The 25172-nt window shown below is 39.7% G+C and overlaps 1 protein-coding gene across 1 annotated transcript in view; it reads left to right on the plus strand.

The window, feature by feature from the left end:
* Positions 1-5953, plus strand: part of LOC124112064 (corticotropin-releasing factor receptor 2-like) — a 38329-nt gene extending 32376 nt beyond the window's left edge. Inside the window, exon 7 of the mRNA XM_048387266.1 lies at positions 2806-5953. Coding sequence (XP_048243223.1) covers positions 2806-2889 — 84 coding nt within the window. The 3' untranslated portion in view covers positions 2890-5953. The remainder of the gene's footprint in view (positions 1-2805) is intronic.
* The last annotated feature ends 19219 nt before the right edge of the window (positions 5954-25172 follow it).

Below are 25172 nucleotides of genomic sequence, written 5' to 3' on the forward strand. Positions count from 1 at the left end.
TATTCTTTCGTGGCAAATCTGTTTCATCCTGATGGACTTACGAGTAGTAGATGCATTTTATATTGCTTCGAACTGTATTAGTTTGACCAATCTGTTGAGTTTTGAGTACCTGCCAAAGAGGCCCTTTCTTGTGTTACCTGAGGGCACAGCCCTCAAAGGCGTCGCGGGGGCGGTGGGGTAGCCTAGTGGTTAAAGCGTTCGTTCGTCACGCTGAAGACCCGGGATCGATTCTCCAAATGGACACAATGTGTGAGGCTCATTTCTGGTGTCCCCGGGGTGATATTGCTGGAATATTGCAAAAAGCTGCGTAAAACCACTCACTCACTCAGGCACACCCACCAGCAACCTTTGATCGTGGGTTCGAATCCCGTTTAAGCACCATACCCGTGCTCGTGGGTTTCACCCAAGTGGTAAACGTCTGAGACCTGCATCACTTCGGGCTTTCCCCTAACATCATGCTGGTTCGCCGTGATATAACTGGAATACTGTCTGCAATAACACAACTCCCTTACTCACTCACTCACTCATATTATCTATTGGGTGTAACAAATTGATCGATTTATCTATGCATGGCAATTATCTATGACACGATGGCTATATACTGATGACCAGGCAATATCATCAATCGTTTGAACAGACATGCGAGTGTCCATTTACCAATACTTTCATAAATACATACCAGATAAAAAGGCCGTTGATATTTTTAGCCTGCTTGTCATTTATGTCACGCTTAAATGTAACAAAAATCTCCCGCCACTTTTTGATCCCGCTCTAGAACATCCTCGATTATCCACTGTGGTATGTTTTCACTCTGTAAGGATAAATACCACAGCTTCGTTTCGGGGTCACTTTTCCATGTCAATCTCTCTTAACACAATCTTAGCACAGAACATCTCTGACAGTGAGACATTTGATTGGCTCTCTTTATGAACCGCTCTTCATATCGTCGTGTAATTTAAATCGGGTTCAAAACGAAGCTATTGTGGCGAATGGGTCCAGGGAATCTGAATGTCGGGTCCCTGGAATCTGACTGTCCTGTCCATGGAATCTCATTGTCCTTTCCAGGGAATCTGACTGTCGGGTCCAGGGAATCTGACTGTCGGGTCCAGGGAATCGGACTGTCGGGTCCAGGGAATCGGACTGTCAGGTCCAGGGAATCGGACTGTCAGGTCCAGGGAATCTGATTGTCCTGTCCAGGGAATCGGACTGTCAGGTCCAGGGAATCTGATTGTCAGGTCCAAGGAATGTGTCTCATTCAGCGTTTGCATTAGTTATACATGTTCAAATGTATCCCATCGGCTTGAAGGACTACCTTTTACTCAAAAAAACATATTCTCTTATGTTTTTCTATACAACTGTTGCGAAGTAAAATGTTTAACTCTTTGACTGTTGAATTTTATTCCGCTAGGTCGAAGTTTTGACGTTATTTCGAAATTTTAGTAAGTATGACGTTATAACACAAGAACGCTAAAACATGCGGTAGGGTCCCAGTTGTCTCGTCGTTTCAAAATTTAAGTAAGTGTGACGTAAGAACATGGGAAAGCTGAAACATGCGGTAAGGTCCCAGTTGTGACGTCACTTTCCTTCCCACTGGAGGTGTTTGGTAATTGAAGCAAATCTTGATCCATTATTTTTACAGTCTGTACGAATGAAAGGCATCTCAATCGACTTGTTGGTTTCAAGCAAAGTGATTTCATAAAGATTTCACACATGTGTATATGGGGAGATGGTACCATTTCATTCAAAAATTGATTTGCGATACTTTCTTGAAACATGATGCGCGCCCTCTGGTGTTTAGAATGGTCCCAAAATCAAGTGGATTTTTAATTTAAACGTTTAAAATGATTTGGAGATATTCGTTAATAGATCGTGCCGTTTGACATCAAATATATAGACATGTGTAAAGGCATCATGTGCACCATGCCAATAGACAATCTGCTGCGAGTCTCCACATATCGCCAACATAGTCAATTATCGGTTCTAATAGGTTAATTTCTAATAGGTCAATTTCGCAGATGGTACTATTATGGTTTTACTCCGCCTTTAGCAATATTCAAACAGAAATGGGCTTTACTCATTGTACCCATGCGGGGAATCGAACCCAGGTCTTCGGCATGATGAGCGAGCGCTTTAACCACTAATTACCATATAAGAAGGATAAGTAGTAGCAGTAGTAGTAGTAGTAGTAGTAGTAGTAGTTTATACAGCTTTAAACGATTCAGCAAAGAGGGTCTAGGTTATCCTGGCACAGGTCATCATAAGCTCAGCCCCCCCGACCCCCCCCCCCCCCCCCCATATTTGTTTTTCTGGAATCTTGTCAATCAGATAAGTGTCAAAAGGGACAGAGACTTCAACAATATAAATGATTTCATTGGATTTATCAAAAAGGACAAGATCAGGTTTGTTGGCCTTGATACGTCTGTGGCTGTAAACGAGCCTATTCCAAAGGATTTTGTATTTATAATTCTCCATGACGCCCTCTACATATTCCGGGTCGTACCATGGGTGGACCTCTGTGTCAAAACCACAAGCATGGCGAAGACGGCAATAAGATGATTGAGCTACACCATGATGTCGTTTAAGATACTGTGTCTGTGCCAAAGCTGGGCATCCATTGACAATGTGTTGGGCAGTCTCATTAAATTCATTGCATAATCTACATTTCATATTTACATTTTGATGCAAAATCATACATAGACGGTTTCGAGTGGGAAGGGACTGGTCCTGCGCATTATTATTATTATTATTATTATTATTATTATTATTATTATTATCAGTCCCTCAGCGGTTTACTGTTTGTTTCAGAGCCAGTCCACCCCAACAAACAAGCACCTCCAGATACACAGATACAGGACAGCCAAACCTCTGACGTCTATCAGTAACTGTTAGAATTACCTCCCTCACACCACGGTCAACTAAGGTCATCACGACAATTCTTAGATCACGAGCTGTTTCGCCAAGGCGGAAGTGTGTACTGAAGTGTCAAAGACAGACGTTTGCAAGATCTCCGTCTGTGATATATTCATGGGATGTGTAATTCGTCGATGGAATATGGCAAAGGAGCAATAGATGCAGTTTCATGGAACTGAAGATTCTTCACTGCATACATCGGCAATCACCGGCGACAGCACTTTGATTTGAAGGACAATTGCATGATATAACCCTGAAAGAAAGAGGGGGCACGGGGTGTCCCAGTCGTGTGGGTGCCGCGATTTGCTGTGCAGAGTTGCGTCCCTTTGACCTTATATTGTGGGTTCGAATCCCGGATCGCTCCGATTATGGTTCTAGGTTTGTCAGCACCATACCCGTGCTCGTAGGTTTTACCAAAGTGGTAAACGTCTGAGACCTGCATCACTTCGGGCTTTCCTCCCACATTAAGCTGACACGCAGTGATATAACTGGAATACTGTTAACAGCGGCGTTAAACCCAACTCACTCACTCACTGAAAGAAACAGCTCTCGTTCCATGCTTGGTAAAATCATTGAAGAAGAACTCATTCCAAACTGCCCATGTGATGCCAAATACTTTGGAATTGCCTTTTCTGGAATTCGGAAACATTTGGAGAGACTTGAAGACACTTTACACTTTTTTTATGGATAACAACTTCTTTATTCTTTGTAAACGACATTTGAGAGATACTACTTGCTCCTTCATCAGGTGAATACTGATGAAGTGAGTAGAAGTAGCCCAGTAACATTGTTTACAAAGAATAAAGAAGTTGTCCATAAAAAAGTGACATGTATTCATGCTCTTCCAACTTCTAAACGACTATCAGTGACTTCATTTGGAGTGACGTCATGTTTCCTTGGAAATAACGTTATTCAAGCTTCGCATAGTCTGAAAAGTTTTGGAGTGAAAGCTTTTTTATCAAGTTGACATTTACATGTACGTTTCCATATTTTGTCATTTTTATAAACTCGAAGTGCTTTAGGTAAATGAAAAATAATTTAACATACTCTAATAAAAGCGACAAAACCCTTTAACTATTCGGGATGCATATCATAGATGGTATGATAAAACATATCTTTCCGACTGCCATTGTTCTCGTGACGTTGCACGTATATACTTGTGACAGAAGTACACACAGTACCGACTTAGCGAAGCCACTGACGTGTTCAAAAACGTAAAGAGTCCATAAAACGAATCGGATGCAGATGTTCCTCGTGGACCCTGTTTAGTGAAATGTTCCCTCACTAAAATACTAAAACTACACTACACGAGTACAGTGTACCTTCCGTCCCTGCTGGAGCCAGGGCCAGTTTTATTCTGCAAAGCACCAAAGTGGCTCTTTGGAGCCTTAAAGATTTCAAAGATCGTCAAACAGCTCTTGTGAAATATAAAGATTCAGAGTGACAAAACACTCTCCACAAGGCTGTAATACAAGGGGGATGACTTCAAATTTCCAATAGTCAACTTTCCCTTCATGAAGAGCATTATTCCAGCACCTCCAGCCTTTGGTCTTTACATTTCACAACCTTTGAGGTACAATCGAGCATGCTCTTTCTACCAAGACTTAAAGAGCGTCATACGACTCTTGCTCTAAAGGTGTTGTATCAGGGTTACAACCTTCAAAGCCATTGTGAAACTTTAGAAATGTTTTATGGTGGACATGTGGAGGACATTTTCAATTTTCACGCATCAGTCACAAAAATGATTTCTGATTTCCTTATTTTGTCTTGGACCATATAATCCCGTGTTTTTGTAGGCGAACAGATGACTTTGTATGTGTTTGTGACAGATGCAGCAGATAGGGCAATTAATTGACTTACCTTTGCATGTGTTTGTGAAGGTTGCCATCGGTGGGGCAGGATATGCTCACCCTTTGGGGACACAAGGTATTATCACTATTTGATAGTGATTCATGAACTCATGCTTATGATCTGGTCAGAATCGAACACTGGACTTTTTCCGTATGGTTATGGAAGGGGTTGTGTCGCTTTTATTGTCAAGCGTCCCCTGGTTGTGGAATGGACTCGCCCACTCGTGCATACAGCATACAGCGCCAATCACGCTATAGAGTGTATTGTTGTATTCTGATTTTGGGTAGAGTACGTCTAGGTAAACAGAAAGGTAGGTGTTGGTAAATCACACGACAACGACCTTGTGTTTAATGAGTTTCACTTTGCAATGTTATGGAGTTACAACTGCATTTGAATGTCCATATCCCCGAGCGTCAATCTCTATTCAATATTTATATTCGTAAACTAAAGCCGTGCCTAAAACCTATAGTTTAAATCTATGTTTGTTAGAGATAGGCCTGGGTTCGATTCCCTATTGATTATGTCCCCGGCTTAGAACCGTACTCACTCACTGTTATAGAGAACGGGTTGACACTAAATGTTGGTCTAGATCTTTCCATAGGGTTTAACTTGAATAATGTAACCTTAATCTGGGCCAACCGTTAATATGTACATTACATGTTTGCAAATACATTAAATGTACTTTTGTTTAATTTACAACACTAAATATTATCCTAATGTTTTGGTAACGTCAATATGTTTCCTTAGTACGTATCCACGTCTTCTTAAGATCATGAGCCAACAGACACGTATCCTGTTTAGTCGACATGACATCGTCACTTTTCACACTTAGCAGAACACAAGAGATATGTACGCAGCACGAACGCACACAACCCGCTCAAATAACTCTGTAAAAAAATGTTGTCTGCTTGACAAGGTGCACGAGATAATAAACGTATCCCTATCTATAAATGCTGTATGACGCTAGAAACGTTTGTGAGTCCACGAGAAATACCGAGTGTCAATCGAGGATTAATTATATGCACCTTCGATGATTAAATATGTGTGTTGTTCTAAGGATACATATGTATGTCCTCTAAAGATGAAATGTGTGTGACGTTCAGGGAAATACGCATGTGTGTCTTTCGAAAATAGGCGTGTTTTTCTAGAAATACATTTGTGAACCTTCGTGCAAAACGGGGAGAACGGGTGGCCCAGTCGTCTAAGGCGCCGATTTGCTGTGCAGAGTTGCGTCCCTTGGCGACGCCAGAAACCTATGATTGTGGGTTGGAATCCCGGTTCGCCCCGATTATGTTTCTAGGTTTGTCAGCACCCTACCCGTGCTCGTGGGTTTCACCGAAGTGGTAAACGTCTGAGACCTGCATCACTTCAGGCTTTCCTCCCACATTAAGCTGACACGCCGCGATATAACTGGAATACTGTTAAAAGCGGCGTTAAACCTAACTCACTCACTCACTCGTGCAACACACGTGTGTTTCGAGAATGCATATACGTGTCCTTTAATGAATACATACACCTATGTATTCTTTCAAGCAGTACATATGTGTGTCTTAGAGTAACACATGGGAGTTCTTCAAGGAATATATACATAATCGAGGAATACATTGTTCAGGTGCATCAGCCTTATATATAAATTGGTAACTATTTGAGTGACCTTTACGATGTTGGTTAACCCTGGTGTGAAACAAACGTAGCATCTTGTTGAATTTCATATCGTGAGTAAATGTCGTGTGTGGTAACAATGTTATTACCTAGTTGTCCTTCCACTCACACAAACCTCAGTGATATCCTTCACAGTAAGGGGGCACAGGTGGCCCAGTCGTCTAAGGCGCCGCGATTCGCTGTGCAGAGTTGCGTCCCTTGGGCACACCAGAAACCTATGATTGTGGTTCGAATCCAGGTTCCCCCAATTATGTTTCTAGGTTTGTCAGCACCATACCCGTGCTCGTAGGTTTCACCGAAGTGGTAAACGTCTGAGACCTGCATCACTTCGGGCTTTCCTCCCACATTAAGCTGACACGCCGCGATATAACTGGAATACTGTTAAAAGCGGCGTTAAACCCAACTCACTCACTCACCTTCACAGTAGAAAGATGTAAGAATATCATGTCGAACATAAATATCCCAGGTAAGATATGCAGTCCGGAAATATCTATGCCGGATGGAATGAATAATCGATTATGACGAAACAAATTCTGAAATAGTACTAATAGTTCATATTTATATGAATAACCAGTTTCGGATGAAACGAATTTCGATGGCTCCGGGCCTTTTCAAGGTAAGATTGTTCTGGCAAACCAACACGATTTCTAAATAGACCTAGATTACATTTAAAATTTCTCAAAATATTGACTTTAAATCCTGTGTCGGATAACGGTTCATAAATGAATTAATTAGATGACCGTGACATTAGTATTACGTATGATAATTGAGGTCATACTTCGCCTGATGCACATACGAGGGTTGATTTTGTGGATATACCCCTAGGACATGTGTACAACACAGGATTTTACTGTTACGGAATTCCCTGTGAGGCTTAGAGTGAGTGAGTGAGTGAGTTAAAATTTAACGTCCCATTGACATTATTTCAGCCATATAGCGACGAGACCAAGTTAATATATTTACAATTTAGTTATTAATGCATTTTTTTAATTTAAAAACAAGTTGTGAAACATATTTGAGAATAATATATTTAACACAATTTATGAAACATATTTGAGCATAACAATATTATGTATACATTTTAAAACACGGGCTATAGTCCACCAGTAACCAAAGCTAGGCCACCTCGCTGGGGATCATTGGGACTTACAGTACCACTGCTTCCTGCATGATACCCCAGCAGGATTTACGTCATCACTTTAGCTACTGGTGGTTGCGCACAATACTAGCCAATATTAAAAGATACACAGCAATGAGTTGGCTTAAAAACACTGGTTGATGATAGTCACATCGATTATGATAGGATTACGTGTCACACAGGGGGGCAATAATTTTACGATACTTTAACCGCCTGGACAGAGCCTTCAATAAACTCAGTAATTAAGAGCATCACACCAAATTTAAAAACAAGCATTTATTTATTCACATACATATTTAAAATTTATTATACAGACCAATTTCTTTCAAATAGCTGATAATAAGATGCCCGTTGACACGGGAAAAGAGATCTTTCACATCAACCCTCGTAACCATCAAAGGAACGCTACTTCATAATCCATCAGATCTGTGCATGTGAATAATATGCCCTTTATTACGATCGGTGTTTAAAAACAGAAATTAAATAATTAAAAAATGCTTTATTTTACAAAAGAGACAAAACCTATTACATAACAATTAGATTTCGCTGCAAGTGATTTCTTAAAAGTCATTAGAACGGAATGTATAAGCTGCTCTAATGATGTGTAACTTATTAAATGATACGCAAAGAGCATTCTCCCCCTTTCATATCCATCTACAGCTTGAGTGTGTTTTTGTAGTTTATCTCTTATCCCACTCAGAAAAAAATGAAATTTGATAGAGATATGAAAAAAACAAAATCTAAAATTGAGTTGCATTTTTGAGACGAATTAATATTTTATAAAACTAATGTTGAAAGCTGTGCGGCTATAGCTACATATCGGTATGTCTGCTTTGTTTGTAAACGTACCTTGTTCTGTTGATATACATAGTCACTGATGGCCCATTGGTCTTCTTTGTTATACATGTGTTGTTATCATGGCGAAATCACAGGAGACTGAAAGTGATGATGATTATGATATTGTTGCAGATTAGATGTTTTGTTTGTTTCTTTGTTTGTTGTTTAACGCCGCAGCAGACTAGATGTGTCTGTATATATTGTACATACTGGTTTCACGAATATGTATATTTGGTATTGATCTGTAAGCGATATTGTTGCTGTGGTGTAGTGGTATTACTTCAATAAAGCTTACCTCTTGTTACGGGTTATCTCCCTTCTGTCAAGGATGCCTGTAGTCTATTTTGTGTTTTGTGTGCATTTGCACCGTCATGTGTCTAGTGGATAGAGCGCCGGCTGATATTGGAAGGTCAGTGGTTCCATCCCGCCGCATATCATAAGATGTTTGAAGATGGTATTTGGTGTTATCTTGCCTGACGGTACGCATAAGGCTGATAAGTAAAAAACAAGGTCTGGTCGACTGCAGCATGATATCTAAGTGCGGTTAGTGCATTAGTCACGAGCAGGATCACACACGCACGCACGCACGCACGCACACACACACACACACACACACACACACACACACACACACTAACTGATCGCTCAGGTTGGATTCCCCAAATGGGTAAACTGTGTGAAATACATACTGTACCTGGTGTCCTCAATCCGCCCACTTAACTACGTATACCTACCTACCCAACGATTCACTCACTCACCGTCCCGTAAAGAAGGATTCGTCATTTCGGAGTCGTCCAGACGTTCAGATTAACGTTCAGATTATGGTAACCAATGACGTCACAATGGTCTACAAAGCGTTGTGATGCAATTTCATTGCAGCGATATCTACAATGTGATCTCACCCAAGCGATATCTTCTGTGGGAGCCAGTTTTGGATGAGAATTATGTTGAGCCTATTTTCACAGTATTACTTACGTGACTGGAACAGGTGAACACTTTATTCAGACCATAACACCCTCTTATCGGAGCATGGCTATTGCTTCTAATCTCCAGGAACTACTCAGACTACTCAGGAACGTGCCACGCCCCCAGTGCCAGACAACACGGGTATAGAACCACAAAAAGTGGTAAAACTCTTATGTTCAAATAGGCTCATTATTCTTAAAGGTTGCTACCGTGGGTCTTACATGTGTCAGAGAGCATATGGATAGACTGTGGACATTCTCACAGCCATACATGTACATAGAGCCCTCAATGCCCATAGGATTATGCTGAGTCATCACATTGAAAGTGTTCCTTTTCGGTACAGTAAGCATTGAGTCTTGTGAACAGAAAATGCCAATGCTTGAGACCAGCCACTCTCGATCCTCAAAACCCCATTGGGCACAATAAGCAAAATAACGATGAAAATCGCATGAATGGTCACCGAAAACATGTGATGACGACAGGTGCTAGTAAAAAGGGGAAGCCTCTCAGTACCAGTCCAAGTCTTATGCATTAACTGAGACAGCTAACATCTAGTTGGAGTCTCCACACATGAATGAGGTGGGTTCAGTAATGTCATGGCGGGTCAGGTGAATGTGGGAGGAAAGTGAAGCATTTCCAAGGCATTTACAATTTGTATGATACCCATGAATTACGGGTAGGGTGCTGACAAAGCAAGCATCATAATTAGTGTGAATTCAATACCATTTACAGGACGCTAGACAGTGGGGCCGGCCGTGCCCGATACATACACACAAGGTGGTCAAGTTGGTGATCATGATTTATTGCTTTCTCTATCAGGTGACGACGACGTGTTTACACAGATGTACATCAGTCACGGGTGAAACGATATGAAAATAAAGACCTGTGATTAAACTTTAACGTTTTTATACTTAATAGAGAATACAGGTGTTCTATGAATTTAAACAATAGTGATTCCTTGACATAATACAGCATCCATGACTGTCCTTGTGTTTGGGCCTTACAGCATGGCACATGTCATCCTCTATAACTCCACTTCACATGTGCCCTATTCGAATTCACTTAAGTCCAGCTAATCCAGTTGGGTAAAGGACAAATGAAGAAGTAATAGGGACACAAATTAGTCATTTGCAGTTGTTGGGGATAATGTAACTACGACAGAATTGTATTTAACAGACACACGCAGAACGATGGAGAATCCTTTGAGGCGTTTAAGGATCAATTCCATTTTTGGTTTGAACATTCAATCACTGTGTCAAATGCAATTCATCTGCCAATAAAGATAGACTGGTGCTGTACCCCGGAGACTATACTGCACAACAGTCCACATTACAGAGCGTAGTGTTATCTCACAACGGCGTGTTGACATTTGTGATGCAGCTGAAACCTGCTACAGCTCAGCCAAGGACTGTCCTTAACAAATGAATGGCTGAAGACACCCAGGGGGAGTAAGCGCAGACGTATGAGGGCACCAAGGTCACATGGAATAACATTCTACGGTTACAACATACAAAGATCAGTTACAGAACATGAGAGAAGAAATACTCTGCTTTGGGAAAGAAGTCCACAAGAAGTCAGACAAACAGTGAAATGCCGAAGGATTGAGGGCATCAATGTGATTATATCATTGATCTCATTATAATTGCATCAAGTTTGATCATTTTTTCAGAATTGTTGACTACAAACTTGATAAAACAGATTCCACCATATTGGAATTGTGCTTTGTTCAGTGTAAAATCCAGCAAATAACTTTGCATCTTCACTTGCATATCTTGTCGGGAAAGGAATAGCACTCAGATCAGCCTTCCTTCGCCAAAGTGAGTGAGTGAGTTTGATTTAACGCCGCTTGTAACAGTATTCCAGCAATATCACGGCGGGGGACACCAGAAATAGGTTTCACACAATGTACCCATGTCGGGAATCGAACCCGGGTCCTCGGCGTGACGAGCGAACGCTTTAACCACTAGGCTACCCGACCGCCCCAATTCGCCAAAGTGTAACATTGGACTCGTGAGCATCGATGAATCTGCTTACCTGCAAAATGCTTAATTGGCTGTCGAACCTGAGAGCTGAGTTTGATTGTAGGCAGAATGTGGGAGTGACAACCTCCATCGGTTTGTCAAATTTCAATCGTTCACAAGAAGTCAGATAATCTTAGGATCTGTGTTGATCAGGGTCCAAACAAAGGGAACTAATATAGCCTTCCAGAACATGAAAATACCCCACAGTCAGTCAGACAGTCAAGGTGATAATCAGTTAACTCAATGGGTTGGCAAAACTGTAGAAGTGTCATGCTGAAAACATACTTGGACAGAAGCGCATGACAAGAATTGAATTTTGATTGCAATTTTACTTGATGCCGCGATAGAAAAAAACATCCTAACCCGAACAATCTTTCCTTGTGGATAGGTGACACTAGAATCCAAAGAATGGCCTTTATTCTGATCGCGGAAGGTTCAGTCAGTATTTGATAGGTAATATCCATGAACTGACATATTACTTAAAATCTAACTCTCAGTGTAACTTATTGAATTACAACAATCAAAGATTTACCCGGGTGTTGTCTCAACATCATTCTTTCTGCAGGTGCACAATATGATCGCCCTGATCTTTTTGTGGCTAAAACAAACAAATGACAAAAATGACGATGACCGTGGCCCCATGGTGATGCAAAAATGCAAGCCTGTCGCTTTTAATGGTAGGCTTCTTACATGCACCATAAACAGGCATCCTCAGATCTCAAGAAGATATTCGAAGAAACTCTTTTGAACTTACAATTTTCCACTACTACTCATTTGAACAGTGGAAAACAGTCAGAATTGTCCTCAAACCTCCATACACTATTGCCAAGACTGTAATCATCATCTTCTGCGAATGCTGAAATACAATTTTGATCTGGTTTACAAGCGGTTCACACTCTAGAGAGATCGCCTTCTCTAGACACGGTACAGTTTATGTGAACAAGATTCCTAGACAGAATGGTAGTTGTCTTTTTCATAACTGAAATATATCACTCCTTCATGGCAAGAGACAATCATGGCACCACATTTCAGCTGCAAGTTTAAGATGACTATGTAGGCTAACCCTTCTTCAGGAGAGGAAATGAAACCGGAACTGCAGGAAAGTCACACGGGGATTACCTCCAACTTACAATGTACCAGGCATCTTGTGTTGTGGTCATTGACGTTGGTGATAACAGACACTACACTGAATCATGTTACATTTCTGCCAGGTTCGCCATTTACAATTTGAATAACATTTGATGAACTAACTGAAGCTGTCTAACTAACAACATCAATCAGCATGTTCTCATTCCTGTCACGACCCGTGAAGATTCCGGGATAGAATAGGTCTTAAGCAACCCATGCTTGCCGTAAAAGGCGACTATGCTTGTCGTAAAAGGCGACTAACGGGATCGGGTGGTCAGGCTTGCTGACTAAGTCGATGCATGTCATCGATCCAAATTTCGTGGATCGATGCTCATGATATTAGTCACTGGATTGTCTGGTCCAGACTCGATTATTTACAGACCGCCGTCATATAGCTGGACTATTGCTGAGTGCGGCGTTAAACAACAAACCAACCAACCAACCAAATCATTCCTGTCACCTACTGCAACAAGCGTATAATTGACAAAGTCATCTATATCCCCCGCCCATTATAACACGTTATGGTACCAAACCAGGTAACTGACCCAACATTTCTCTTAACCCATGTCCAAATAGCTGCAATGGAAATTCTTAAATAAACATTTCTAAAACTCCTTAATATCAAATGGCACTAGTTCAGTATGCGCTTTATATATATAGACATGCAATGTTTGGCAAGGAAATATTTAACAGTTTATTTGTTATACTCCTTAAGTAAACCAATCCTATATTAAAACTTAAATCCAACTTGTTGCAATGGAAACGTAAAAAATAAAAAATTATAAAATTCCTAAATAGCAAAAGGCACCAGTTCAGTATGTGCCTAGTAGACATGCAAAGTTTTGTAAGAAAGTATTTAACAGTTTTTGAGTTATGCTCCGGAAACGAACAACACCCTTATAGAACCTAAGTCCAACTCGTTGCCATGGAAACATAAAAAATACAAATTTCTAAAATTCCTAAATAGCAAAAGGCACCAGTTCAGCATGAGTCTGATAGACATGCAAAGTTTCGTAGAGAAATATTTAACGGTTTCTGAGTTATGCTCCGGAAACGATTTCGGGACGCATACACGCACACACACACACACACACACACACACGCACACGCACACGCACTCGGACGGAACCCATTTCTATATCCCCTGCCAACTTCGTTTGGGCGGGGGATAATAAAACACAAGAATGATCCTTGCTCTTCATCACAAATCTCCTAGAGGAATATCAAAGACACAATGTCCGAGAAACCAAATCTCCCTTCTTCCTTACTGTGACAATAAAACTGCCCTCGCTCGTCGACCGTTGCCTGTAGCCATTGTCTGTCTATAAATATATCAGACATAGCCTTAAAGGCAAGATCTAATAAGTATAATTCTATTGTCTTTGATAAGAAACAAATATCAGATAGGAATCCTGTGAAGGTTAAGCATATTAGTTTGTCGAACAGAATCCATTTGACTGGAAATCACCACTTACCAATATACACGTCAAATGTCGTCTTTGATCTCTCATTAGGGGTAGTGGTAAAATGTGTTGGCTGATAATCGCGTGCTTGAATGGGAATGAGAGTATTTATGTGACATTTTTTCATGATATATTGTCATACGTGGCATCTTGCAGTAATAAACAGAGACACTTTAATCTGACATCGTGCATGTATCAGGTACGATTGATGAGGGGTGAACGAGTTGGATTGTCAAATTTGTCACGGAGTTGAAAGGATAAACATCCGTCATGTGTAAAATGTAAATAAGAAGTTACCATCTTGGCCATGGGCAGTGTCCCTGGATGGAGGTTCTCAATGGCTTCCACGGTAAATATCACTTGGGTCACGCGTTCTCATGAATGGCATGGCTTTGCCTCGGTATTGAGTTAACCTTATCTGATATTATTAAATCACATCTAAGCATCTCACCCAATGTACGTACATCCATAGGACATATATCTCAGAAAGCGAGCCTGGAGTAGCTTAATGCGAATCCAATCTTGACATCTCTATCACAGATAATGTCACAATTCGCCTAATGGGATAACTGTGCTCTGCCATTATTCTGGCTATGAAATATTTGTCTGCGATTCTTCATTTCCATGTGGAAAAGTCAATTGCTTTCATGCATTGCGTTTAGCTCCTGAGAACAGTAAACCAAAAAGCAATTACAAAATCATTTGCCATCCTTCCCATTCCCTCATCTTATCGAACGGAATCTAACAGAACAGTGTGGTCTTTACTTTCTACAAACAGGCTGCGGTTTTGACACAAAAGACCCGGGGATGCCTTCATCTGACAGCACGTTCATAACAGACACGTTGCTCATTTTCATTATTTCCAAGCCATTCTTTAAACTTCTATTACTGTAACGATGACCCACTGATCAAGACATTTAATAAATCTTCCATTGGGGTATTTCATTGATGAATAGGTTAGTCTGAAAATCGCCGATTACCTCTAAATCATTGCAATCTGTGTTATTTGAATTGAAATATCGATTTCGCTTTCACATTGTGTTAGAGAAGGGTAAAACGGGCAAACAAAGTTCTTCTTCCAATATTTACTGTCCTCTGCTAGGGCAGTTGGTGTCAAAAAAGTGAAACTTTTCAAAAACATATCTTTGCCCGACATATCTTTGTCCAATTTCGCGAATGTGCCTTGTTATCTCCATGTATGCAGTAGCTGTTTTGTTGGATTGTGTGCATCAAATCAGAATCGTTAAGTCTGGGAGGTGATGTTTAATATTGGCCTGCTTTCATTTCTGTTTGCGAATTTTCTGCCAGTGTATATTCATATCATTTACCATCTGCCATTTTCGTTTCGAGTTTCTGCATCTGGAAACAAATAGTAACTGATTTTGCTTGAACTGAAACGGTACGTTAATTTTGAGTAGAGTGAGTGAGAGTTGGGATTAACGCCGCTTTTATCAGTTTTCCAGTTATATCACGGCGTGTCAGCTTAATGTGGGAGGAAAGTCCGAAGTGATGTTGGTCTCAGACGTTTACCACTTTGGTGAAACCCACGAGCACGGATATGGTGTTGACAAACCTAGAAACATAATCGGGGCGAACCGGGATTCGAACCAACAATCACAGGTTTCTGGCGTGCCCAAGGTACGCAACTCTGCACAGTGAATCGCGGCGCCTTAGACGACTGGGCCACCCGTGCCCCCACTTTGAGTAGAAATAATAAGAATGATAATGTGATTGGTATTATGTTATTTTGTTAGTGCTGTTTAAAGATAATAAGTCATAGGTACTTTTATTTGCAACAATCTGCAACAGAATAAGCCTGACTTGATTGAGCAACAGATTTTAAAAAACAAATAAGTCAAACAATAATGTTTTAATCCACTTACATAAATAAGGATGAAACTGTGTTCCCAATTTTCCTACATTTATTTCTGTAGGCAAATTCGGATGTAGGCACAATGGGATGTAGGCACATTGGGATTTAACCTTTACAAGAATTGACTTCGATATGTTGAATGCGTTCAAACGTGAAATCCAATGTGCACCGTTTGTATAAATCCCTGTGGTGTACACAATCGTTTAAATGAAACAGATCCACCGTTGACACCAACTGCATTTAGAGTGGAGAGTAAATTGTAGAAAAGGGACATTGATTCCCTGTTGAGCCCTTTTTAAACACAACATGAAGACGGATTCGTTCTTTCAATTCGAAGCACATTATTTAGAAGTATTTGGCGATTTCGGTCTTGTCAGTCACGCTTTTCCCAAAAGAAAATGTATTATCGGTTGGTCAGCGTCACGGTAATAAATGAATCAAAATTAGCAAGTTTTCCAAAAGAAAAGAACTGTCAGAAGAAGACAGCCCTCTTCCTTACTGACCTCGCATGTGTCGATTTTAGACTAGCTATTTATCAGTGAAGTTCCCCAAAGGAAAAACTACTGGAATTTATATATCGTCAAGTCAGCAGTGATAGGAATTGTAATATAATGAAAATGAGAAAATTTTGCTTGAAGAGAGCTGTCAGATGAAGACTCCAGATTCCAGGTTATGGCCATCGCCCACTTTGTTTTAGTTATTCAAATTGTATATAATGAAAATGAATATATTTTAATTAACTGAGCTGATTATTTCTGTGTACAATTTAATGTATGTGTCTGGGTTAACTTGTCATAGTATAGGGCGGACGGGTAGCCTAGTGGTTAAAGCGTTCGCTCGTCACGCCGAAGACCCGGGTTCGCTTCCCGACATGGGTACAATGTGTGAAGCCCATTTCAAGTGTCCCCCGCCGTGATATTGCAGGAATATTGCTAAAAGCGGCGTAAAACCATACTTACTCACTCGCTGTCATAGTTAAAACCATGGGGAGGTGAGTCCTATCAAACAGCTCTTACCGAAACTGTGACATAAATCTTACATTGTCATAGAAACTATTCTGCATTTATCTGGTTTAATGAAAAACACAAAAAACATTTTCGGTCTGTTGCAACATTAGCCACAAACGTTCGCGTCTACAGCAACCTAACAAGTTCCGTAAACGTCCTTAAGTTATGGGTAATACGATTTAAGTAATATCTTAAAATTGTAGGGGCGTCAATGACAAAACAAAACGCAGGGAAATGTTTACATTTTTAAAGAAAAAACGAGCCATGATTTACTGTCCTCTTGAAGTACATTTTACTTGTGAAATGGATCAAGGAATTCGAGAAGAATGGTGCCTCTTCAGTTGGTACAGAAGGAAATGTAGTGGTGTTGCAATGTGGTTTTCTAAAACATTCGACTGTACCGTCAGTAATGAGATACCACAAACTAATGGTAACCTTCTAAGTCTAGACTGACCATAAACGAATATCAACTTGCAATATTCACAAGGTATGACCCAGGTATTCTGAATTCTACGCGAAAGCTTGATGATTTAATTCGATCCCTTGATTGTGATCACATAGATCTCAGCGGTGATTGGAATGCCATACAAAGCCATACTTTTGATACATACAATTACAAACATGTTAATGATTCTAAATCAAGTGAACGAATCCTCAAGATGAAGATGATCTTGACCTCATTGACCCTTGGAGAGAAAGAAATCCATTTGAAAAAAGAAACACTTGGCGACAACCAAACCTTCTTACACAAGCACGTCTTGTTTTTTTCCTAGTTTCTCACAACATGATTCCATCTATTGTTAAATCAGAAATTAAACACAGCTTTAAATCATTCTCCGATATCTATAACTTTTAAACTATCTGACTTTCAGCGTGGTAAAGGTTTTTTAAATTTAACAATTCGCTTTTCAAAAATTATGAATATATAATTCTAGTAAAAAGTGTTATAAAAGAAACAACTGACCAATATCGAAACTATAATGAAGAATGTATTGATGAATTGAGTATTAGTGACCAACTTCTTTGGGAAACTATTATTTTAATGTTCAGGAGAAAACCATTCAATACTTATCATACATAAATAGAGATCGTGGAAATAAGAGAAAATAATAACCTCAATAAATTAGCCATCAAATAAGATGAAGCAGACTGTGAAGAAACCAGAAAGAAATTTTAATGGAAATTGGTATGTTTAATGAAGAGTTGGAGGAAATTTATAAACTTAAAACTCATGGTTCACTACTACGTTCCAAAGCCAGGTAATAGACTTGAGTCTAGAAATTACCCTTACAACTCGATAAGCCGTAAAAAGGTTCTTTGCGTAGGGTAATTGGTAAACTGAATGACATACTAGAAGAAGTTCAAAGATACTATAATAGCTGAGTACTAAGCATGAAACTAGTACAATAAACTTAGATGTGTTGTTAGGTAAATACGACATTCCAACACTTCGTTCTGGAATTCCACAAGGGCTAGAAGGTGAGTTAACGGTCAAGTTGAAGGTGAAGTTTAAGCGGCGGCTAAAAATCTAAAGAATGATAAAAGTCCAGGCCCAGATGGATTTACAGTTCAATTTATTAAATTATTTTGGTACGATGTTGAACAGTACCTTATTCGTTCATAAACTATGCCCATAGGACTTTCAACATCTCAAAAGCAAGGTTTAATTACTTGTATCACTAAGGGTACAAAACAAAAGGTTTTCCTTAAAAATTGTCACCCCATATCACTTCTTTCAATATTCTATAAAAGTGGATCAATGCCAAGCTTGCACAGAATTATAACAGTGCCTCATACACTAATAAGCGAGGAGCGAAAAGGCTTTATGTCTGGACGATATATTGGAGAAATCACAAGACAAGTATCTGAATTAATTGAATACAATGAAACCATCAAATTCCAGGACCAGTTTCGCTCGTGGACTTTGAGAAAGCCTTCGACACTGTCTATTGGCCCTTTATTCAAGCAGTATTACATTTTTTTGGCTTTGGCAATTCGATTAAAGGTTGGATCAACACGTTCTACAACGGTATACAGTCGTGCGTTCTGGTTAATGGATATGGTACATCATTATTATTTTAAAAATCGAGAGGATGTCGCCAGGGAGACCCTTTGTCTCCCTACATATTTATTCTTTGTGCAGAAATACTGGCAATACTGATACTAAATGAACCACACATCAAGGGAATAAATATAGGAAATAATGAGTATTTAACTTGGCTGATGCATGTCATCGATCCCAATTGCGTGGATCGATGCTCATGATATTAATCACTGGATTGTCTGGTCCAGACTCGATTATTTACAGTTGGTTGGCTGGTTTGTTGTTTAACGCCGCACTCAGCAATATTACAGCTATATGACGGCGGTCTGTAAATAATCGAGTCTGGACAAGACAATCCAGTGATCCAGAGCATCGATCCACGCAATTTGGATCAATGACACGCATCAACCAATTCAGCGAGCCTGACCACCCGATCCCGTTAGTCGCCTTTTACGACAAGCATAGTCGCCTTTTACGGCAAGCATGGGTTGCTGAAAACCTATTCTACCCCGGAATCTTCACGGATTATTTACAGAATATAGCTGGAATATTGCTGAGTGCGGCGTTAGACAACAAACCAACCAACCAACTATATATTACAGTGGCCTGTAAATAATCGAGTCTGGATCAGACAATCCACTGATCGATACTTTGATCAACGCTGTCGGGGAAAGATGACATGCAATTAACCAACTCCCCGAGCATCCACTAATTAATTACGACCAGCATAGCCTGCTGGAGACCAATTCTATCCCAGAATCACCGCGGCGCATTCAATATTAAATCAACAGGACCACTAGATGACAATGTGACCTCAGAAATCTGGAATCTGAAGGTTTTGTTATCCTGATTACTTAGAGAAGGAGTAAGACATTGTGATGCAAATTTCCCGTTTGAACATTGTCGCTGCAAAGGAGAAAGTAATGCCAAGATGTCTCGTTGTATGCCACACGCTGTTTATTAGAAGTTAAGAAGATCACAGAGTATTTAAGAACATATTTGTCCACATTTGCAAGTTATTTGGAAAGATGATCCATTTGCTTTTCACTTCGCTAATCTCATAATAACATAATCTCTTAAGGCCTTTTTTCTGTTGATGCAAACGTTTACCACATGGTCCTTTTTCGAGTGTACAATTCAGTTGAATGGATGCAAAGTGGTTAGTGTTGATACCATCAACTTGTCGTTTCCATAACAAACGTACACGTTGCAAAACTCTGTAACATGTCAAGTTCCGAGATCTTAGCACTATTGCCTGAATACCTTTATACAGTGCCTGGTTTGATGGAAGGCATGGTCGAAGTATTGGATGTCGAGTGCCAAGGCATTTGTGTCACAAACATTGGTCCTTTTCCTTTCATACTTGATATATGTATATTCAATATTCCACCTCCGTGTACTTGTTGATGGAGCGTCTGCCCACAGAGCAGCATGATCGGTGGTTCGATCCCCGGGGACATAAATATATAAATAAGCATTTCTTGTTACGCTGCCTGGCGCTTGGCATTAAAGGGATTAAAAAAGAAACGGTCGGCTCGGAGTCAGTATGTGTCTGAGTGAGATATCTATGTTAAACTGCGACAGGGTATCTCAGTTAGCTAAAGTACTAGTACATCAAGCAGAATACACATACGTGTGGACCTGTGGCTATATAAGTGCTATAATATTGAACGTCACGTTAAACACCAGTCCACCTCACCTCACTTTTTCAATACACTGTTTTTGCTAGGATCAAAATATATGTTGAATACGACCATCCTCGTGGGACATAAAATGCAGACTCCAAGATGCGTGTCTGGGGATTTGATTTTACATAAAGAAAATATCACAGACAAAATTATATTAGAACATGCAACCGTAATGGTGCAACGATTGAGAAGGGTAGAGCTGGAAAATAGATCAGGGGATTACATCAGTCGCATGCTGTTCATCGTGGTAAGGCTTGCAGTAGAACTCAATATTCATTAGAAAACATTCAGGATCTTGGAATGAATCTCTGTATACAATCAAGAGTAAATAGACTCAGTCAGTTGTCGTGATGTAACGGTCTACTTCACGTCAAATAGTTCACATTAGATCCCGTATTTCATCATTTCAATCACTATAAATTACATTTGGCACTTTTTAATTAAATTCTGAGAATAGTTGGTAAATTAAAATTTAAGCTAGGATAGTGTAATTCATTTTGAGACTTCGGTCTAGAATGATACTTGCATGGTTACTGCTCTGTACATTGTATTACCTTGCTATTTCAAGTTAAGGACATAAAACTAGTTCTTTCATTGACAATGAGAATGTGCTCAGTATGAAAGGAAACTTCCTTTTCCTAAATGTTTTACTTGACTGCTTGATCAAATCACACGCCCAAACCATCATTAACCTTTCATATATCAATCATCATACACACTCTAAGGCGATGTAACCTTTCATATATCAATCATCATACACACTCTCAAGCGATGTAACCTTTCATATATCAATCATCATACACACTCTAAGGCGATGTAACCTTTCATATATCAATCATCATACACACACTAAGGCGATGTAACCTTTCATATATCAATCATCATACACACTCTAAGGCGATGTAACCTTTCATATATCAATCATCATACACACTCTAAGGCGATGTAACCTTTCATATATCAATCATCATACACACACTAAGGCGATGTAACCTTTCATATATCAATCATCATACACACTCTAAGGCGATGTAACCTTTCATATATCAATCATCATACACACACTAAGGCGATGTAACCTTTCATATATCAATCATCATACACACACTAAGGCGATGTAACCTTTCATATATCAATCATCATACACACTCTAAGGCGATGTAACCTTTCATATATCAATCATCATACACACACTAAGGCGATGTAACCTTTCATATATCAATCATCATACACACTCTAAGGCGATGTAACCTTTCATATATCAATCATCATACACACACTAAGGCGATGTACCCTTCATATATCAATCATCATACACACTCTAAGGCGATGTAACCTTTCATATATCAATCATCATACACACTCTAAGGCGATGTAACCTTTCATATATCAATCATCATACACACTCTAAGGCGATGTAACCTTTCATATATCAATCATCATACAAACTCTAAGGCGGTGTTTTCCTCGTGCTCGTCTCGAGGGACCTGTACTGTCTGTCTGTACTGTACTGTAGGATGATGTGGGGACCAACCAAACTATTGTTGCCTTGTGATGAGATCTTCCCACACGAATAGTCCGTAGCTTTGCCATGATCAGTCATTTCACAAGAATCTATTTATTCCATGCCAGTCAGAATCTGCCTCGTTCCTATTGCTGTATCAGAAGGAAACTAGGCAAGTGAAGAATAAAACTCATTTTACTAAATGTTTCCTGTCTGCAAGTTTACTCACTTTTGATAAAGGTTCTCGAAATTGTTGTGTTGTCCGACTTTGTAACAACCCAGATCATGTTAACATTTGTACAATTAATTTTCCATTCAGTGGTTGTTCAACATAAAACAATATTATAAACTGTTATCTTTTATGTGAAATCTACACGACATAGGTCTTTTCCATTTGACAAGTGTATCAGCAAAACAATTCGACATTCATACATTTGTCATGAGACTATCCTTGAAATGACACTGACAGACTACTTCCACAGCGCATTTCTATCCCCGCCGTGATATTGCTTGAATATTGGCAAAAGCGACGTAAAATCATACTCACTCACTCACTCATTCAGAGGAACTATTTTATTTAACAAAATTGCTTGTTGTTGTATGGCTGTCAGTGTAAACATGAAGTCGCACGTACTAAATGAAATTGTACAAACATCCTTCAGGGTATAAAATAATTTATAGTGATAGTGAGTTCTTAATCATGTTGTTATGGTGGTACATCCATGTTTTACATTTGTGGTATCTTCACATAAGCCCAATGATTAATGAATTCACAAAATAAATGAGTTTGTTTATTCAGTGTTTTTTGTACAATCAAAGTCACGAGTGAATTATTTCCTAAATGTTTAAATCGGTAGATGATCACACATGTTCAATGAATAATTAGTCAATTATTTCCAAACACACATATTTAGGTTTACACTAAAAGGCAATAACATATACGGTAGCAGCAACAGCTTACAGGTCCACTAAATAATGTATGTGAGCTTACGAATTTTCAGAATATTGTCATCGTTGAGAGTCTTGAAGAAGTCTGTGACTGTGCTAGAATCCAGGATAGTTCTGGAAGGTGGTGGGAATCCTGTTTCCAAAAAGATGTCCAACCTACACTTGGCAAATAGATGAGAAACCAGTCAGGTTGAAAAGTCATCGAATCGCCCCCTTGTCACTCTTATACAGGTGCAACCAGCCTTCGAGAAACTGTCCAATCCAGAACGACCAAGTCTGCCATCTTCATATACAACCCAAGAGCAGATAAGTCTAATTCTCGTACAAACCATACTGGAAACCTCCACTCGTGGCTGTTGACTGTCGTTCAGATCTGTCCATGATTGCACTTGAGACATTTTACTGGTTTTTCAATCATCTGTACCCACTGACAATTACTACAAATGTAGAAACTGTCCTTAAAGTGGACAACTTCCAGGAGAAAGTTTAGAAAACTCACTCTATTAAAAGAACAAAAAATCACTTCCGACCTACATAATTAGCAAAACTGTTTTGTCCATCAGCAATAACATTGTCTTTGCCTTTGCAATGCTGCTTGATCTCGCCCTTGATTAAACCCCTGATCAAACTCTCCAATCTCTGATTTGTGTTCATCTCATGAAAGTCACCGGGTTGTGATCAGTGAACACTTTAACATAATACTTTGTAGTGCCCAAATACACAACAAAATGTTGCAAAGAGTTGCCTAAGGTGGAGGCGTGTCTCTCTGAACTAAGGTTTCGAATCTGAAGTTCTCCCTGATTCACACCAGTGCTTGTGTATTTCAGCAAAATGGTAGACGTCATGATGTAAATGGTGACTGTGTGCATAACCTTGGGTTTCCCCCAACATAAGAACAGCATTACTTGCATGAACCCATCTGAGTTTGGGAGCTCTTAATGAAGGTCCGAATATATACTCTCCCAAAAAGTAGGGAATCATGAAATATAAATGTTGTGATTGGTTGTCAGAAGAAAAATGACTGCCTAGAGATGGTTCTGGAACCGTTCTAACGCGCGAACACACCCGAAACAATGCACGAGGACCATGCAGTTTCCCCGTCCTCGTGGGAAGGGAGTCATCCTTGATTGGGAGTATAGTGACTTTAGTCTTGTTGATTTTCACTGTCAACAATAACGTGCAAGCTATCTACTTTATATTCTTTAATACAGTATATTGGAAATGCGTCGTGTACAACCTGATGAAGGCATCAGGGCTGTTGGCATCCTTTAAACTATGCGAGAGGTAGCAAATATGTTCAATGTGTCTTAGTCTGTGGTTTGCAGACTAAGGATCAAGTTTTGTTAGACACAAAACTTCAGTGCTTGGCCCCGCACAGGGCACCCTAGGTCAACAACACAAGTGCATGGTTGCTTAATCAGAAACCAGGTATTAAGAAATCGAGCCAACAAAGCCAATCAAGATTGCTGTTCACTTTCGCCAGCCAAGACGAAAAGAAATTGTCTGCATGCAGCAACATTGTAATCTGCATGCTCGCCGACAAATTGTTGGACAAACGCTAACCAATCCTCACATTCTAGCCATTGTAATGTTTTCAGATGAGTCACGATTTACTCTGAACTTTCTGGATAGGCGTGGATGAATCCATGTTCGTCCCAACGAACGTCATGCGATGTCAAAGGCCATCCGCTGCATTAACCGTTCTGTCCCAGGCGACTGGACTGGACAAGACTCCCACAAATTGTCAATGGGAAAATGATTCGGAACATGCCACGCCGTATGAACAAATTTTTTACCAATCTTCGGGGCATTGCCCAATGTTGATCAAGTCATCGCAAACGTTCATTTTTTTTCTCGCCCTGTCGTCTTTCTTGGTTGTTTGCACATTTACAATACACCGTCAACATGTTCTGTTGGTTGCCAGGTCCTTCTTCTTTCTTATCCATTCATTACAATGACTGCATTCCACATCTTTCATTTTCAAATATTCACAAATTTGTTCTGATAGTACATGTATGTACATTTCAAATGACCTCATATTTCAAATCAGAAATAAAATATAAAACTTGATAATGTATATATAATTAAAGCCTTTAAAGTACCTTACCACATACAATGTACACACCAAATGA

The sequence above is a fragment of the Haliotis rufescens genome, unplaced genomic scaffold, assembly GCF_023055435.1.
Source record: "Haliotis rufescens isolate VD_foot unplaced genomic scaffold, xgHalRufe1.0.p SCAF_69, whole genome shotgun sequence".
Classification (NCBI taxonomy): Eukaryota; Metazoa; Mollusca; class Gastropoda; order Lepetellida; family Haliotidae; genus Haliotis; species Haliotis rufescens.